Below are 19207 nucleotides of genomic sequence, written 5' to 3' on the forward strand. Positions count from 1 at the left end.
CCCCCCCCCCCCATCTTGAGGATTCTCATAACTTGCGATGCCAGTCCTGACCAAGCGAAAGAGTCCAGTCGTCCTTCCATGTCTTTTAACTTCTTTATCAAACTTGTCTTCCAGAGATGGTCTGAGTATTGCAGGCACTTCATCATCTAGTTCAGTGATGCCTCATGCAGTTCCAAGAAGAAACCTGTCACATAAACAAACCAAACAAACTAACAAGGATTAGCAAACAATTGGAAGAGAGACAATAACCTTTGTCAGAAACAGAATATTGCTTAAAATTTGTGACTCCAAAACAACATGGAAGGCAAAAGAAAACTGGAGATAAACATACAGGATCATTTGTATTATGAATTCAATGACCGCATGGGTCTAAAACGCTAGACTAGGTAGTCCAGCCATTTTGATTGATAAATCAATGTTTACAGGACTAATTCTCAAAACCAAAAGTGTTCTAGTGATGTTACCCAAGTCTTTGGAAATAGCTTCCAACGGTCTGCAACATATAAATATTAATTTTGAGCCTTTTTTTGTCCTTCAAGACTGCAAGTAAACGTATAAAAAATACTAACACAGCGGTGTCATAGGGTGGCAATTTTTTTTTTGGAATTTCACCGCTAGTCTGCAGAAACAAACATTCCAGGTATGACCCACACATGATTGAAATCTGCCAAGTAGAGAAGAAACTTTTACCATTTTCCACTCTTTTCTATTCCAACTCAGAGATTTCTAATTTTTCTGGAAAGATTGCTCGCCATAATATTTAGAGGACACAGGGTGCATAGAAAGCAATAATTGGGTGCTAGAGCGCAGACGGCGAGTTGGGGTATAACTTTGAACAAGTTCACCCAAGTAGTGTGGCACAATGCCATGTAGTATTCCATTTGATTCTGATGAATTTAATATGAACCACAATGTTAAGATATAAAAAAAAATATTTTGTTTGAATATTTGAAAACTAAAATGGAACAGAAAAAACTAAAGGCAATAACTATGTTGAGGTGGCATGGACAAGGTTTTCCAATTCAGTGCTTGAATTAGTTACATCAGCAGGGATGACCACTATCCACAAATGCACCAGAGCTCGGCTTTCCTTCTGTTGCAGTTGCCATATAAGTGAAATAAATGCAACAAGCTTTGAACACCACCAAATGTTTCAAGAGCAAAAGTCTAAAATATATTTTCTCAACGGTCTCAGGCAACAAGTGAAGAAAGCAAGTAGAAGCGGCTGATTTATTGATATTCTTTATTCTTTTCTTTTTCTAAATCACAGAGCATATAATAGTCGGCATAAATTTTAAGGTTAAGCCCCTTGGTTTGTTCTATTCTGTAGATACACCTTTTGTTTGTTCTTCTCCCAAATTTTTGATGAGAGCTCCAATTTTTTTTTTTTAAAAGGTTTTCAAGTTCCATTGTGTACACTGGGTAGTTGCAACAAAGATTATTACATTGCTGCTGTACTGTGTAGCGGATTGATATGGAAATGTCATTTGTCCTTGTCAGTGTTTATCTATTTCTAGAGCTCACCATCTGCATCTTGCATCCACCGCCTCTCTCCTCACCAATCTCTTCTTATCATCCAAGGCTATGGTTAGTTGTCTAGTGACATCAGACTTATAAGGCAACACCTGAAATAATCCATAACAGTAAATGCATATTTGCTTCTTTATGTTTCACAGATGTCTGATCATTACTGTTTGGGTGGTCCAAAGATGACATGTGTATTTGATGGTCTAATCAGTTACTGTAAGGTCGTATCCCTTTGTAGATATACACGTCAATGCCCCACTCCCCCACCGCAAACCCGTAACACGATTATTGTAAAATTCTCCAGTTTTTTAAGACATATCTAACAGCAAAAATACTTTCAACACATGACACATTATATGTTTACTAGTTCTACGTATATGCCTGATGGACTGGTTTTTGATTCACTTTCCAATCTTCTAAGAATGAATGGTGGTGAAACACCCACCACCTGTACTTACATAGTGGCTGGATAGCTGTGTGAGAGACTTCAGACATTTCAGAGCAGCAATGCGCACTTTCTACAGAGCAAAACAGGATTAAGAAAATCATTGTAAATGCTCAATAAATAGCTCCATGAACCGGTGACAATACATCCTATACTATTATTGCAACGGCATACACTGACCATGATGTTTGGTGTGTACTGGCTAGGTGACCTATGACCTTTATATGTGACATGATATTTTGTAGTTGAACACTTACTGTAGCTACATACAACTACCAAGTTTGCTTGGCTCTGTAACCTATCAACTTTATGAGGGTGAAATTTATTCCAGGGTTCCAAAGATACCTATTGTAGCTGTATGCACCATACTTATGTTTCGTGTGTACTGGCTAAGTGACCTATGACCTTTCTTAAGTGCCATGCTATATCATGGTTCCAAGGAGACCTACTGTAGCTGCTGCATACACTTACCATGCTTGGTTCGTACTGGCTAAGTCTCAAAAACGCAGGGATCATTGAAGTGACCTGCTGTGCTACAACCTCAGAGGCATCAGAGATGAGTTCATGAAACGTTTCTAGGGTAGAGAGGTACATTAGGGGGTTCTCCTGGTCCAGCGATCGTATGAAAAGAGGCAAGAGCGACTCTAAAGAAGCCATTAATACTGGGCGAGGGATGTGACTCAAGAGATGTGACAAAGTCTGAAGGTAGTACGGCCTCACAGCTGTTGAAGGATGAAGAAAGACAATAGAATAAATGCTGAGTCATACCACAAGCAAGGAACTTTCTTTGATTTTTACGAGCTTGCAGAACCTGTGGTTTAATAATAATCCAAAAACTACATAGATCTCAGTGGTTACCAATCACTTTGTCTGGTCTGAAAATCGCTCAGACAGGCCTGATTTTGTCTTATTACATGGAAAGAAAGAGCAGAGATCAAAGACTTGGAGAACATTCAATAAGATATCTCAGGCTTATGGAGCCATCCCTGCTTTCCATCACACCGTGGTTTCATATATACAAGTCCCAACCTTGCATGATGTCAACTGTTTATAGATCTCTGAATCAAAGAGCCTTGATCAATGGGAAAGCACTCGCAAATCATACAAGCCGGTTGAACTGGTGTGCAGATGTAACAGCTGAGTCAAGATTCCACTTGTATGGGTTGGCCTAACAAAACATGTATTTTCGAAAGCACAAGTTAAGGTACTTAAGACAGTTAGTTTGAATTGAAACTGCAAACATAGGTTTCAAAAAGGACTCTTCCTCAATATTTAATCACCAATGAACTTGATCGTCACTGCTGATGGTATTAACACACATAGCCGCAGTGACCAGATAGGACGGATATATGCATGGCTGCACCCTCTGTCGTCTTGGTCCCAGATGGGGAGCCCCCCTTGTAACAGTCAAGTCTTGAGACTCAAGTGTATACCAAGTGTAGAGTTCCGAAAGGGGTACAGACCTACAACCGATTAAACTACAATCAACGTACACCGTCGTCGACATCACAAGGCTTACCATCATCAGCCTCCAAGATGCCTCGTTTAATCCTTGGCAGACATTGCTGGAAAACTCTCTGTCTGTACATGAGCTTCACTTCCGCATGAAACTTCACGTTGAGTATATCGGAGCTCTCCGAGAGAATGAGGTTGATACCGTCGGCAGCTGATGAGGAAAGGGCTCTAGTATCCAGGAAGTCCATCAGAGTATTCAAATATTCTGTGCTCAGGGGATGACCTCGTAGTATAAACGACTTTGTCAGCTATTGAAATGAAAGAGAAACAATGAATCAGCATAATGACTGCTGTTGTGAAATGGTCACTGTGTACCTTTATCTTTATGGTCGATTTGTGAACATACCCTTATTGTTTCATAACTGATTCTTCTGATCTGACTAAACTAACAGTCTTACAAAAAGCTAGCTATTCGACATATTGGGAATGCACCTCGGGCGTGCAAACACGAGTATGTTATTTTCTTCACTAAATCTTATTAAGTTATCAGATCTAATCCACTAGAATCTTGCTACTTTTGCTTTTAAAGTGACACAAGGGCATGTACCCATCTTCATTCAACAGTTTTTTGAACATAATTATCAGGTGCACAACCACAGAACCAGACAAAACACAAAAAACATACATTGTTATCCATGCCTTTAAAATGTACGAAACCGTTCAATAACTGTTTGGAATTCCCTATCAGATGATTTGAAGTCTACAAGCTCACTTCCACCCTTTAAAACAAAACAGACTAAGACCCTTCTAAACAACAATTGAGTTTTGTATTATAATGTCATGTCCCTTTTCAGGCAAAAGTTTCAACAGGTGTTGGATGGGGGTAAGAATGGGAGGTTTTGAGTAGGTGAGTAGGTTATAGCTGGGAGTGGGAGTGAGAGGCATTGGGAAAGGTGGGAGAGTTGTGGCAGGGGTCAGGAGGTTTGAGTGTGGACAGGGTCAGGTTTTTTACATGTACTTTTCTCTTCTTTTCTGTGTTTCTTGTTGAGAGGTAAAACATTTTGAAAGTTACGTATATAGGGAGTGCTCTACTCGTTTAGCCATATTTGTTTTTTCAGAGCACTTCCTTTCACAACTCTTTGTATTTTTGTTACTTTATATGTGCTTATTATTATCACCTGAATGTTGTGATAAAACAAACAAATAAATGAAATGAAATAATCGTTTGATAAGGGCGTCATTTTTTCGTCTGGCTCAGATTTTCTCATGACAAAGAGCAATTTTGACCAACATTGAATGATCACTACAGCTAACTTTGACAGTTGTGAATTTTTTTAGTGTTGGCAACTGGACAACTTTTTGCGCTGAAATCATAATAAAAGACTTATACGTGATAAGTGCAAATATGATCTCGACAGAAAGTGAGAAACAGATACTAAACAATACAGGAAGTGTAACAGAATCATAACCAAATTTGGAAACCATTTATAATATTCATTTTCATATTTGGACCATTGCTTTTTTAGGTCAATCACCACAATTATAATAGATATAAGATATACTGGACAAGTATTTTATTTTTTGGAATTTTGTATACACACTGAAGAAATGATAAACATATGAAGGAATGAACGGACAGACATATGAAGGAATGAAATTGCATTTACACCTGAAATAATCAGGAAAATTGTTCATGAGAGTCAGATGTAAAGTTGATTGGGTCACCACATGTCCCTGGTACCACTAACATGTCCTCTTTTGTCCACCTTTAAGTGAGAGTAATATTGGGATTTATAAAGTTTTATCAAAGTGTCCCTATGTTTTGGGTAGCTCCTACACTACTTGTAATACATTGAGTGGAAAGAAAAACACTTCCTCCATTGGAATTTGGCCATCTAGCTGTCAAATTTAAGAACAGGAAGTCAAATTGTTGATACAAGCAGTCCTTCAACAGTTAGATAATCTAACAAGGTATCTTGCAATTCTGTTGAGTTGAAGTTTAGCCACGCCCATTGACATCATTGTAAGTGCCCTTCCACACAAAGGAAAAGGGGACCCAACAACTTAAGCCCCCTCCCCTAGGCCATATAAAGTTGTCCTCCTGTACTGAGATAAATTACTGTAACCCTAATCTCAGAAGATGAGCTCACCCAGATCCAGAGACGTAACCCTCTCACTCTAGCATCTCCATCGTCGGTCTGCCGGACTTGATCAAGTATCTTTTGCTTGGATGTTTCGGCAAAGGTTCTGTAGACTAGACCTGTTTACAAAATATTACCAGCAATTGGTAGATTAATAAATTACACCAAACTGGAGCTGCAAGCCCTCAAAAGTCTCCTTCTGTTGCTGTTTTGTTGGTAGCTTTGCTTAACCCATTTTTCGACCAAGCAGCATGGCCACTGGTACAACACATGTGCAAAACTAACACTAAATCTAGTAACATCAAGACACTTGCTGCGGTATCTTTGTCAAGCAAGAACAGTATAGTGATTGGTGTACGTTGATGTAATCAATGCTTTTGGTGCAGCTGATATGGAATGATCCATATTATTTTTAAACCATCGATGTTTCACTAAAGATTGATTCAGGCTTGAAATGACGTCATTATGACTGTTTCTTTGCAAATTTGGAGCACATGAAATCCAAGAATAAACTTCTGGGCCGGTTTATTTTAACAAACTACATCACACACTACTTTTTCTCATCACTGTATCTAAGCAGTCTAGCACTTTCTTTGAGATCACATCATGTGGCCAGGATATACATTAGATGGATCACATCATGTGGCCAGGATATACATTAAATAGATCACATCATGTGGCCAGGATATACATTAGATAGATCACATCATGTGGCTAGGATATACATTAGATAGATTACATCATGTGGCCAGGATATACATTAGATAGATCACATCATGTGGCCAGGATATACATTAGATAGATCACATCATGTGGCCAGGATATACAGTAGATATATCACATCATGTGGCCAGGATATACATTAGATAGATCACATCATGTGGCCAGGATATACAGTAGATAGATCACATCATGTGGCCAGGATATACATTAGATAGATCACATCATGTGGCCAGGATATACAGTAGATAGATCACATCATGTGGCCAGGATATACATTAGATAGATCACATCATGTGGCCAGGATATACATTAGATAGATCACATCATGTGGCCAGGATATACATTAAATAGATCACATCATGTGGCCAGGATATACATTAGATAGATCACATCATGTGGCTAGGATATACATTAGATAGATTACATCATGTGGGCAGGATATACATTAGATAGATCACATCATGTGGCCAGGATATACATTAGATAGATCACATCATGTGGCCAGGATATACAGTAGATAGATCACATCATGTGGCCAGGATATACATTAGATAGATCACATCATGTGGCCAGGATATACATTAGATAGATCACATCATGTGGCCAGGATATACAGTAGATAGATCACATCATGTGGCCAGGATATACATTAGATACTGTAGATCACATCATGTGGCCAGGATATACATTATATAGATCACATCATGTGGCCAGGATATACATTATATAGATCACATCATGTGGCCAGGAGGTACATTAGATAGATCACATCATGTGGCCAGGATATACAGTAGATAGATCACATCATGCGGCCAGGATATACATTAGATAGATCACATCATGTGGCCAGGATATACATTATATAGATCACATCATGTGGCCAGGATATACATTATATAGATCACATCATGTGGCCAGGAGGTACATTAGATAGATCACATCATGTGGCCAGGATATACAGTAGATAGATCACATCATGTGGCCAGGATATACATTAGATAGATAACATCATGTGGCCAGGATATACAGTAGATAGATCACATCATGTGGCCAGGATATACATTAGATAGATCACATCATGTGGCCAGGATATACATTAGATAGATCACATCATGTGGCCAGGATATACATTAGATAGATCACATCATGTGGCCAGGATATACATTAGATACTGTAGATCACATCATGTGGCCAGGATATACATTATATAGATCACATCATGTGGCCAGGAGGTACATTAGATAGATCACATCATGTGGCCAGGATATACAGTAGATAGATCACATCATGTGGCCAGGATATACAGTAGATAGATCACATCATGTGGCCAGGATATACATTAAATAGATCACATCATGTGGCCAGGATATACATTAGATAGATCACATCATGTGGCCAGGATATACATTAGATAGATCACATCATGTGGCCAGGATATACAGTAGATAGATCACATCATGTGGCCAGGATATACAGTAGATAGATCACATCATGTGGCCAGGATATACATTAAATAGATCACATCATGTGGCCAGGATATACATTAGATAGATCACATCATGTGGCCAGGATATACATTATATAGATCACATCATGTGGCCAGGATATACATTAGATAGATCACATCATGTGGCCAGGATATACAGTAGATAGATCACATCATGTGGCCAGGATATACATTAAATAGATCACATCATGTGGCCAGGAGGTACATTAGATAGATCACATCATGTGGCCAGGAGGTACATTAGATAGATCACATCATGTGGCCAGGATATACATTAGATAGATCACATCATGTGGCCAGAATATACATTAGATAGATAACATCATGTGGACAGGATATACATTAGATAAATTGACACATACTATGGCAACATGAACTGGCCACAATTTGTCGCTCGGATCAACAAGGGTTACCAATGACTGGGACAGAAAACACCCAAGTATCACACTTACCAACAATGTGCACAAATGCAGCAACAACAAAAGCAATGAACCTACATGCATGGACAGTGAGATTACTAAGATTATTGCAAGTACAAGTTGCAGTTTTCTTGTGTATTTGTTACATAATTTTAACATAATTACATTGCCATGAAAACTTACCAACTGTGGTTTAAGGAGCAGAGGGCCTATTTTTAGATTTCAAATATGTATTATACACACAGCATCTGTCGCTGGAAAGATTTTCATAGCAAGACTTGCTTTAAGGAAGAAACGTTCGCTTACCATCAAATTTGTTCAAGATTCCAGCAAGTGACTTGCAGGCGATGAGATTGGTGAGACCATCAGGAGAAAAGAGAGCTAAATCTAAGAGTAAAGGTAATAGAGCATCTTGAGATGGGAGTACCACCTGACTCCCTACGGCACAAACAACAGCTTGGAGGAAAATAACCAGTCTGGTTACTCTCGGCGACAGGGACGAAGCCTGCAGTAGTTAAAGATAGAAATTTATGGGTTCATTGATCTCATGACGTGTTCAAAGTTCATAAGTTTTGCATTCAAATGGTAAAAAACACTGAAATTTTGGTAAAGATTTTTAATGGGACCTTCCAAGAGATCGAGACCCCTAACTTATTCTGAAAGACAGAGAACGGTTGAAAAAAAGTAAACAATTTATTTTTCTCAGGGAGAGGTATTTTGAGGGTCGCACTAAAAACATATAAATATTTTATCCTATTCGAATAAAACGTAGTCTCTCTCAATCAAACAGCAGCTTTACCTGAAGCATTTTCAAGGAGATCCTACTCTTGTTGAACAGCGATGAAGACTGAAACATACCGATGTCTTCACCGAGGAGGAAATGGACCAGGCAGGACGCAAGATCCGAGGCACTGCTGCAAGGATAGTTTATATACCAAAAAAAAGGAATATTTATACAAAAATATATAGAGCAGTATTTACTGATTATACACATAACTGATAGTTTAAATAAATATACAAATTATCAATAACTAAAGGGGAGATTTACATGTTCTCTGTTTTTTTCTGTGTTTATGTTGTGGTGGGGGAGTTAGGGGTGGGGGAAAAGGTGCAGATTGTTTGTTGCAATTTTACAGTTGCTTAAAAGTTTGACCAACGACTCCAATGTGGCATTACTACAAAGCAGGAATGAGTATGGGCATTTGGCAGTCGAATCAAGAGTAAAACTATAAAACGACTTCATGAATATACGACAACGATTCTCCAAGTCCCTTTTGTCATAGTTGATAGATATGGAAAGGAAGAGTACAATGTCAATAACAAATATTTCTCTTGTAAATACTTAGAACAAATTGGGTGAGTTGTAACTTTTGTAACGTTTTTTATGTTTTCACTATTAACTTAGTCTCATAAACTTTTATATGTCTTAACCTGTATTTTGATGTTTTGTATATTGTTATATTTTTATCCTATTTATAAATTTCTCTGTAAATTTATACTGGAATAAAGAAATGAAAATGAAAATGTAGTGAGATATGTCACAAAAGCATAACTTCATATTTGCTTTTAAATAAATTACTGAAGTACGGAATGATGAAACATTATCTTCCCGACAATTCTTTTAATAAAACATGGCTTGCTTTCAAAGTGTACTTTTTGATAAGCTACTAGTTGGTATCCCTTTAAAGACAGTCATACCATTGCACACAACAATACTTACCTTTGATCAAGTTCTGCTACGACATGCTGACATATTTCACTGGATTTATTCAGGATTTCCTCGTGACAGAAGAACGGCAGTCCGGTATCTTCTTGTACGGCGGCACCGATATTCCACTGGAGAAGAGCACTTAAGACGGTGTGTTTTATATAATCCAGTCCACCTGGATAGCCCAACATCCTCCTTGAAGTCTCTGATAATGCCATGGCTACCTGCAGACTATACTCAATGCAAACTGTAAAATGAGAAACAAACAATTAATGCCTGTTGTGAAAATCCAAAGATTCGTGGTACAACAGCATTGTTCCTGTTTGAATTTGTGATTGATGACATTACTTCTGTATTTTGGGAAACAAAACGAGACATTATTTCATAAAGATTCACAAGGGAATCCACTTAAACCTTGCAGGCAAATTGATCTTTTGGGGTTAATATATCATTTTTTATTTTTTTTTTTCTCAATGCACAAAGTCATATACTGTGAACGATTATTGCAATGAGCTTTTGAATAATTAGCAACATGGAAACATTACAAGAGTTATATGACAAAATTGCACGTGTAACGGCCGATATCAACAAAAGAGATTCACCACCATATAGCAACTGGTTGTGACAATTGTTGTATGGTAGTACCACTCTATACTGTTTCCTAATACCATGCTTGAAAGCACTCGTACTGACAGTATAAACAGTTCCATACTTTCATCACATAGAAACGGAACATTCACACTTCTCTAACTGTCAGGGCATTGCAGTGTGACATACAAGTGCAGTTTATAAACAATGCTCTCAACTGGGTGAGAATGGTTAGAGATTTGTTAGCCAAAAAAAAAGAGAAAGATCGGTACAGAGATGATGCACAGAGAACAGAATTGCGGAACTCACCATTGTCACCATGATTCGATATCTCTTTGAGTTGATCCAGCAGAAACTGACAGATTGTCTGCCCTAGTTCTTTATCCGTTGCCAGGTGTGAAAGCTTCTTCCAAGAGGGATGCCCTGCACCGATGTTAGCATCCCCACCATGGACATCTCTAACAAGCGTATCTATTCCAAAAGATGACGAGATAACAAAAATTCATAGGATTGGAAATAGTGCAGTGGCGTAGCTATAGGTTTTTTGTGCACGGGTGCAAGAGTAGAAAATTGCGCCCCCCCCATTACTGAAAGATAAATAAATTGCGCACGAAGCGCACGAAAATATTTGGTTATATTTATCGGGCAAGTAGTTACAGCGCCCCCCCCCCCCTTAATTAAATTGTGCTCCTACAGCGATGATATTTCCACCTTTCGAAATCTACTGCCTTGGAACTGTATACTGAAATACCCGGAATTTCCGTTACTGTACATGTAGTCATTACAGAATACAGAACAGAATAAAAAAGAAGAGAAAACGGTCAAAATGGACTGAAAAGAAATCACAATCTATAAATTTGCTAATAAAAACAACTACATTCAGTTCAGATTCTTATTAGTAACTGGAAAATATTCAGGCCTGACGACATACATCCATTTCGTCATGTTTTTCTAAAAAGTGCTTATTTTTTTTACTCTCATTCTCCAATTTCAGCACCCCCCTAAACCCAGCGCCCGGGGTAAGTGCCCTCCCTTGATATCCCCTAGCTATGCCACTGAAATAGAGTGGCAACATGTCAGCATAATTCAAGTACAGACACGACTCAGAGGAATTCATCAAAGTACAGAACTCACTTGGAACTATGGTTGACCATACCACTGGCAAAGCTCTGGTCTTGATTAAGTTTGGAGATAACTCTGCCAGTCTCTCCAAGCAAGTAGTACTCTCAGATCTGTAAAGTTTAAAAGTATAGATTTATTCTGTCTGCAGTGAACACCAAATAGAGTCCCTGTATAGAATATCTGGGCGATTAGCAATCGCCCAGACATTACCTTGTGAAATACAAGCATCTGTTTCCCCTTTATTTGACATTTATATTACGGTATTTTCGATACATTCACGACTAGGAAATGTACTCCAGAATTACGCTGCACTTTCGATGGCAAAGTTTGTTTTTTTTCTTCTTTGAACAGATTTCACACAAAGCAGCAGTACAAATTTGTAGTAAGACTAAACTTCAAAACATTAATGTGTATATTTACTACATTTGTCATCTCAACATAAGCACACTTTCTTTGCCTATAAAAACAGTCAAGTCTAAATACTATGGAGAAACAATTCCCATACAATGTCAGGTTTAGCCACACAGAATATAAAATCAAATCTGTAGTTTTACTTCATAGTGGAGTGGGAGAAGGAGGGGGAGGGGTAGGTAAGTGAAATTTGAGAGATCATTTTTTTGGGTCACAGGTAACAGAAAACACCATATTAATACATTCGTCAATTAAACAAGTCACATGCAAAAAGATAGATTTTCTTGGAGGGGAGGGGAGGGGAGGGGAGGGGAGGGGAGGGGAGGGGAGGGGAGGGGAGGGGAGGGGAGGGGAGGGGAGAAAACAAGATGCCATGGAGAAAGAATTTCCAACAAAGTGTTGACACAAACAATATAATTTTTTTTTTTCCATAGTGAGTGACCGGTGTAAGCCGTGGGACAGTTGAGTAGAGATATTTTGTTCCTATCTACAAAAATCTTGATAAAGCATCGTACCTAACTTCTTCTTCTTCATCGTTTAAAAACCTCTGAGTTAGCAAGTCGCACAAAACGGAGATGTTTCCTTCCTCGATTAAGCCTCTGTTGATTATCAGCGATGAGATTCCTCTCACAGAGGCCACCCGTAGCCTAGTACTGGAATCTTCTAGATTGGACGTTAACATCTCTAAAATACCCTGCTTGTGCCTGCTTAACGTTGGCTCCGTCGAGGCGTCCACCAGGGTGGTTGAACAGATTTGCAGGAAACTGTGAAGTACTTCTAGTAACAGAGCGCTCTGGGCCACCTACAGAATGACGAAAGAGTGTGAGCAATGAAGACGTCAGATTTTGTACCGTACGTCAAACTTGAAGCGAAGCAGTGGTGATGTCATAGTTGCAACACTTACGGCAAAATGTTTTTGATTTGCTTTATATTTTGCATCATTGATTTTACATTGGGTTGGATAGGATAGGATTGGATAGGATAGGATAGGCTAGGATAGCGTTTCAATTTTACCTGTAAAGGGGAAGTGAAGTTAACACTATACTAAGGGTGGTAACTTGTTTATTCATACTGTGATGTGTTGTAATAGTGAAGTAGAAAGCTGGCTGTATATAATTTTGAAGAAAGACAAAATGAAATTTGTCCGTGCGCTTTCTATGACATCATACATGATTGCCTCAAGTTCACTTCTGGTACAAAATGTGTCAACTTCAAATTTTACAGTACCTCATTTAAACGCTAAGTAGGAGTTACATGCAAAACTTCACCAGGATGCTAAGAATATGGTCATCTCTCATGAGTCAAACAAACTAATTTTTCCCTAGACTTTTTTTTAATCATTAGTATTTGCATGTTATCAATGAGTCAGTAAATAAGAAATGTCAATTCATCCAAACAAGAAAACATCTGTTTTGGCCAAAAGCCAACCATTTACCAAACATAAATACCTCCTCTACAGTGTACATATTAATCCTCCATTTTTTTTTCTTTTCTTATCTCTTTGCTACATTTTTCGGACAACAAACTTTGCTCATTGGACAACAAAAAAGTAATACCTGATTATCTGTGGAAAAACCAAAAAAGGTTCTTAAAAACTTGCCCTGCATAGGAGTCTTTTATTAGTTATGTTTGGTCTAATTTCTAGGAATTTTCACTTCTGAATATAGAGCAAAGTTGGGAATCCATTTCAAGTTGGGAATCCATTTCAAATTTCGACACTTTTTCAAAGACATTCATCTCAATGCTTGAAACAAATTAAACTCTCGGCTACTTACTGGCAAATCCTTTTTAGATTGTTCTAGTAGAAGAGGAATAACAAACTCCAGGACGGTCGAACAAGAGGATGGCGATGCAGATGCAATAGCCTCCAGGAGGTGAGAGCATGGCTGAAGCAGTCTCAGGTCTTGATCTCGTAGATGGTTGCTACATCCTGGAATATTAAGAATGGAGAAGATGTAAGGTTAGCAAAGTATTTAAAGTGAGGCATCATTGCTCCAAAATATACTGAACAAACACACAACATGGTCAACACATACAACAAAGCTCTCACAATTATGGAATCCTCAGAAGAATTAAGTTTAATGCATTGTAAGTTAGAGAAACTACAAACCGTTTAAGACTTAAGTTTAATGCATTGTAAGTTAGAGAAACTACAAACTGTTTAAGACTTAAGTTTAATGCATTGTAAGTTAGAGAAACTACAAACCGTTTAAGACTTAAGTTTAATGCATTGTAAGTTGGAGAAACTACAAACCGTTTAAGACTTAAGTTAATGCATTGTAAGTTAGAGAAACTACAAACCGTTTAGAGTTTATATACCACATTTCTGTTTTACAACAATAGTAAAACAATACAACACTTTTAGTTTGGTTTAAAATTAAACATTAAAAGTTCCTATGATTGGATATTTGTAAGTTGAAAATGCTTCATTCAATGCAATTTCCTTTCTTTTTTGGGGTAACATTAAGTCAGAATTTTGCCTACCTTCGAACACTTTCTTGTAGAACTCTTCTAAAGATGTTGTTGTTTTTCCAGCGATGGGACTCAACGCGAATGATTGGACTATACTCCTCAATGCAGAGAGAATTGTATGCTCTGTGTTGGTGTTAAAAACTTGAAAAATCTAGAATTAAAAAAAAAATTAAAAAATGACAGGGTATTTACATTTTAACATGTCAAAATTATTTTACTGAAAGTTTATAGTTACAATCAGAAAATCATAACATACTCTCGAAGAACACAAAACTTAAACCAAATCAGTTTGTCGTAAACAATCTTTGACCAAGGATTCTTCATAGCTTGCTGCAAAGCTGCTTTTTTATTGATAATTGAACGATGGTACCTTGTTTCAGTGCTCTGGCTGGTGAGGGTGAGGGGTGAGGGGTGAGGTACAGACAGTTGGAAATGGAAGGAGGGGTGGAAATAGAGGAAAAGGAGGTTCCCTGTCCTGACATAATCAAAATGTTCCCTGTCAATTCTTATCTGGTACATAGACTTCTTTAGAAAATGGGGCTTGTCAAAAACCTCTCTAAGGAAATTGTGACTAAAAATCAAAAAGCAAAAATTGCTGCTTATTAAACCTAAAGAGACATCAAATGAATGAATTACTCCAACATCTGTAATACTGCAAAAGTTTCTCTCAACACCTTTTACAGCTCAATTGACAGGCTCTAACTGAAGTCTGTTGATATGCCATCAGTCCAGTAATAACCTTCAAGGTCAGGGAACCAGAATCATGAAAAATTACTAACCTGCCTCAATCAGACACAGATAAAAATGAAGAGAAAAAGAAGAAAATACTTTGTAAAAAACAAACCAAATTGCTTTTTATTTGAATTTTCATACCTCCAGCCGTATAGCATTCCATATCTGTATGAGATAGTCGCTCAGTTCCAGTGGTCCGTACACCGGGGCACACAATGCTAACGCTTTGTATGCGTCACTTCTGGCTGTGTCGAGATCGGACGTCATCTTCTCCATCAGCAAAGGCAAACAAAACTGAAACGATTGTGGAAATGTGCGGGAAAGTTAAAAGACAACAAGCTACAGAGGCAGACAGCAGGGAAAAAGGGCTTAGTTTATGGAGCATCAACAATTAACTAAATTGCAGTCGTAGGGGCAATGTTAGATTACCCTGCTCCTCAACTATACTGTATCTTTCAGTGGTATAAGATTATCAATTCTCACATCACACCTGGGCAATCTTAGGAGACTACTGTATCTTTCAGTGGTATAAGAATATCAATTCTCACATCACACATGGGCAAACTTAGGAGACTACTGTATCTTTCAGTGGTATAAGATTATCAATTCTCACATCACACCTGGGCAAACTTAGGAGACTACTGTATCTTTCAGTGGTATAGGAATATCAATTCTCACATCACACCTGGGCAAACTTCAGTGGTACAGTGTTAGCTCAGTGGTTAACGCCGGCGCCTTCCAATCATAAGGTCCCCGGTTTGAGTCACTCCAAGATTAATGTATGTCGTCCAGTTACAGAGTTGTTGATAATTGACATTTCATAATCATAGACGTTAAATATGAATGTAAGAGACTGACTTCGGTCAGCTTGGGGCTTTGATAAGCAGCTTGCGGCTTTGATAAGCCAATGAGGCTTCTTCGCGAGTTCCTGCTTGCAGGAGGATCTAAAATACATACATAAGATTATCAATTCTAACATTACACCTGGGCAAACTTAGGAGACTACTGTATCTTTCAGTGGTATAAGAATATCAATTCTAAAATCTTACCTGAGCAAACTTAGGAGAGGCAGCCAAGCAGTGTGACAGAGCATCTGAGAGCGTATCTCGAGTGATTGCATCTGCATCTTTGGATCTCGGCTGGAAGTCAACAGGAAAATAGCAAGCTGCCACTTCAAACAATTCTTCTGCAAACACAGCTTTTGCATGGGAAAGAAGAAAGAAGAGGTTGACATCAATGGGGGGGCTTAATGTAAACATATTTTCCAAACTTATATAATATGTAATATACAATTATATTATTCATGACTTCGATGACGATGGAAGTGTGGGAGATTAACCAAGTTGTAATATTCATAACATACTTCTATGTATTGTTAAACTATGACCTGCAATCTGTAGAACACAAATTACTTTGAACTAAAAGTTTACTCACAGACTGGGAAATTTTGAACAATGACTGGATATAGTCTAAACAAGATGACAAGATTACGCGGATCCTTCTCTCCGTCCATGACCTGCATGAAGCCGTAAACAAACTCCGATCCTAATTTGTCCTTCAACTCTGCAAAATAAATGACAAAGTAAATCAAATAACAAAGAAAATGTGTCACTTCAAAAAAACATAATGGGAATTTAAAAACGATCGCTCCATAAACAATTAAGCCTGCATGAAGCCGTAAACAAACTCCAGTCCTAATTTGTCCTCAACTCTGCAAAATGAATCACAAAGCAAATCAATAACAAACTATGTATCACTTCAAAATAACAAAAATGGGAATTATGAAAAATTAAGCACAAAGGGTATGGCTAGGGGCTCAGGGAGTATCATCAATGAAGTAAAAAAAAAAGTTCCTTTTTATTTGAACCAGATATCACTTTGAGATTGTTCTGACTGTTTTGAATACATATTAAAGTCAATTAATTGTTCACAGACTTATGAAAACCTTATAGACCCAATTTATTTGCATTAATTTGCATTTGCTGGCCCAAATTTTTTTTTCACAGATCCCCTTGGGGTCCACTGACCTCAGGTTAAAAAACATGGTCCTACGAAGTTGAGGCTTGACATCACTAAGATAAGTTAACTCCCTAAACTTGTGAGTGTCTACACAAACAACACGATAGGCTACAGGTACTGAAGCCTTGCTATCTGCTGACTCACTCATGCAGCAGGAAGGACTTGTGAGTTTGCTGAAGTGCACAAATAATATACACCAACATAACACTGAGGAGAAATTTTTCCAACAAAACTGGTCGAATGGAGTTTGACAAAGCTCGTTAATAATATCAAGAAGAAAGAAGACGAGTTGAAGCTCCTCTGACTCACCTGTCATCTGGTTCTGCAGAAAATTACGAATGATGTTGAAGACGGAGCGCCTGTCGACATGGAGAAGGGTCTGAACCTGCACTTCCCGAAAGATCGTGCCGAGAATCTGACAGGGAGTTCCATACGGTATGTGGACAGCGCTACTCTGTGGTTTGAATAAAAACATTCAACGATAACACTTCTCCGCAAACATCATTCGTTAAGTGAATACAAAACATTTTCATTTAATAGTATGCAGATTTATGATAGCGTCATGAATATTTAAGACATGCCATGGCAACTCCTATTCGGTGGTTAAAAATTGTTAGCGAGTGCAGACCTGTGCAATCTCTGGTGATAAACGTCAAATTTCTGTAGTTTTTGTAAATTTTTGTAAATTTCTTTAATTGATCGATATTCAATCCGTTGTAAAAGTTAAGTATGCATGTCTTCTGAACTGAAGGTATATAAGCCTTTTTAAGAGCTCAATTGATATACATCGTTTGAGAATAAATGAACGGATGGCTAAATGTGAGGCTGTCAAGAAAGGATATATCTGTCTCTACGAAAGTCAATCCCACCTGCCCAATGTCATCAAACAATAAGTCAACATTAAGGTTCAAAAAGTATGTCATAAGGAAACCATGAAGTTTGAGTGAGTTTGAAATAGATTGTTAATTCAACGTTATATTACACAAACAGACCCTGATGAGTTAATAGTTTTATTTTACTTTGCATGTTTTTTTTGCTCTCACCAGTGATTCCACTTTGAACACCTGTATGTGAGTTTATGAAACAGCTAAGTCAATAAACATTTACATGTTCAAATTGAACAGCCATCTATTAAATAAATTAAGACAATTGTTACCTTCAGGGAACATAATATGTGTGCAAAAATGACTTAACAGTAGTATATATTGCTACTGTTCAAAAGTATGTCTATTTGTACATGAATGTGTGAGTGTGCTTCCTATCATCAATTTGAAGTGTTTGCATCATACTTACCAATGCTAAAAGCCCATAGAGTGTATGAGGAGTGATGGAATGATGGTCCTTTAGTCTGTCACAGAAGAATGAAGCTAAAACTTTCGCTACAAAAAGAAGAGAAGAGGAGAAGAGACAAAACACTTCAATTTTGTAACCAAAACTGAAAAACAAAATATGACAGTTATTAGTGGTATTCATTTATTTATCATGAAAGCCAGTTGATGACTTTGACTTTGACTTTCTCTGTGAGATTAAAGTCCAATATGACTCCACTACATTTGCATATGAGAACTGACTAAGTATTGTAATTTGACCTAGGATGACTTATACTTTTCATTATTACCTTTCATTAATGATAAATACCAAGTTCCAAGGTATCCCCTACAGGGGTTACAGAACCCCATTTTCTTTGGGAAACAATGACCCAAATTGTTTGTTATCAAAAGAGATAGAGCATAATCTTGTTAAAAATCTAATCTACTGTAGTGGTTCTTTGCATAAATATGCATGGGCAATTATACCCACTATGAAGTGTCACACAAATGGCAGCAGCACTTGATGTCCTTTGCCACATATCATAAACTCCCTCACATACTGTAGAGATACCGTCCCCTCCCCCCCCCCCCCAAAGAAAAATAAATTCACATTTTTTCCATTGCACAT

The 19207-nt window shown here is 37.8% G+C and overlaps 1 protein-coding gene across 3 annotated transcripts in view; it reads right to left on the reverse strand.

The window, feature by feature from the left end:
• LOC139967909 (MMS19 nucleotide excision repair protein homolog) overlaps positions 1 to 19207 on the reverse strand; it is a 22692-nt gene continuing 3485 nt past the window's right edge. For 2 of the 3 annotated variants that reach the window (XM_071972115.1, XM_071972114.1), the window contains exons 4-22: positions 18563 to 18648; positions 17579 to 17723; positions 16685 to 16813; positions 16300 to 16448; positions 15392 to 15544; positions 14531 to 14669; positions 13822 to 13976; positions 12562 to 12848; positions 11647 to 11745; positions 10823 to 10989; positions 9938 to 10172; positions 9017 to 9131; positions 8524 to 8722; positions 5578 to 5687; positions 3492 to 3735; positions 2444 to 2694; positions 1986 to 2045; positions 1525 to 1625; positions 1 to 184 (exon numbers count right to left, since the gene is read on the reverse strand). In XM_071972115.1, the coding sequence (XP_071828216.1) occupies positions 163 to 184; positions 1525 to 1625; positions 1986 to 2045; positions 2444 to 2694; positions 3492 to 3735; positions 5578 to 5687; positions 8524 to 8722; positions 9017 to 9131; positions 9938 to 10172; positions 10823 to 10989; positions 11647 to 11745; positions 12562 to 12848; positions 13822 to 13976; positions 14531 to 14669; positions 15392 to 15544; positions 16300 to 16448; positions 16685 to 16813; positions 17579 to 17723; positions 18563 to 18648 (2846 nt within the window). In that variant the 3' untranslated portion in view covers positions 1 to 162. The remainder of the gene's footprint in view (positions 185 to 1524; positions 1626 to 1985; positions 2046 to 2443; positions 2695 to 3491; positions 3736 to 5577; positions 5688 to 8523; positions 8723 to 9016; positions 9132 to 9937; positions 10173 to 10822; positions 10990 to 11646; positions 11746 to 12561; positions 12849 to 13821; positions 13977 to 14530; positions 14670 to 15391; positions 15545 to 16299; positions 16449 to 16684; positions 16814 to 17578; positions 17724 to 18562; positions 18649 to 19207) is intronic. The other variant, XM_071972116.1, reaches the window with a different exon arrangement.

Source organism: Apostichopus japonicus, chromosome 5, assembly GCF_037975245.1.
Source record: "Apostichopus japonicus isolate 1M-3 chromosome 5, ASM3797524v1, whole genome shotgun sequence".
Classification (NCBI taxonomy): Eukaryota; Metazoa; Echinodermata; class Holothuroidea; order Aspidochirotida; family Stichopodidae; genus Apostichopus; species Apostichopus japonicus.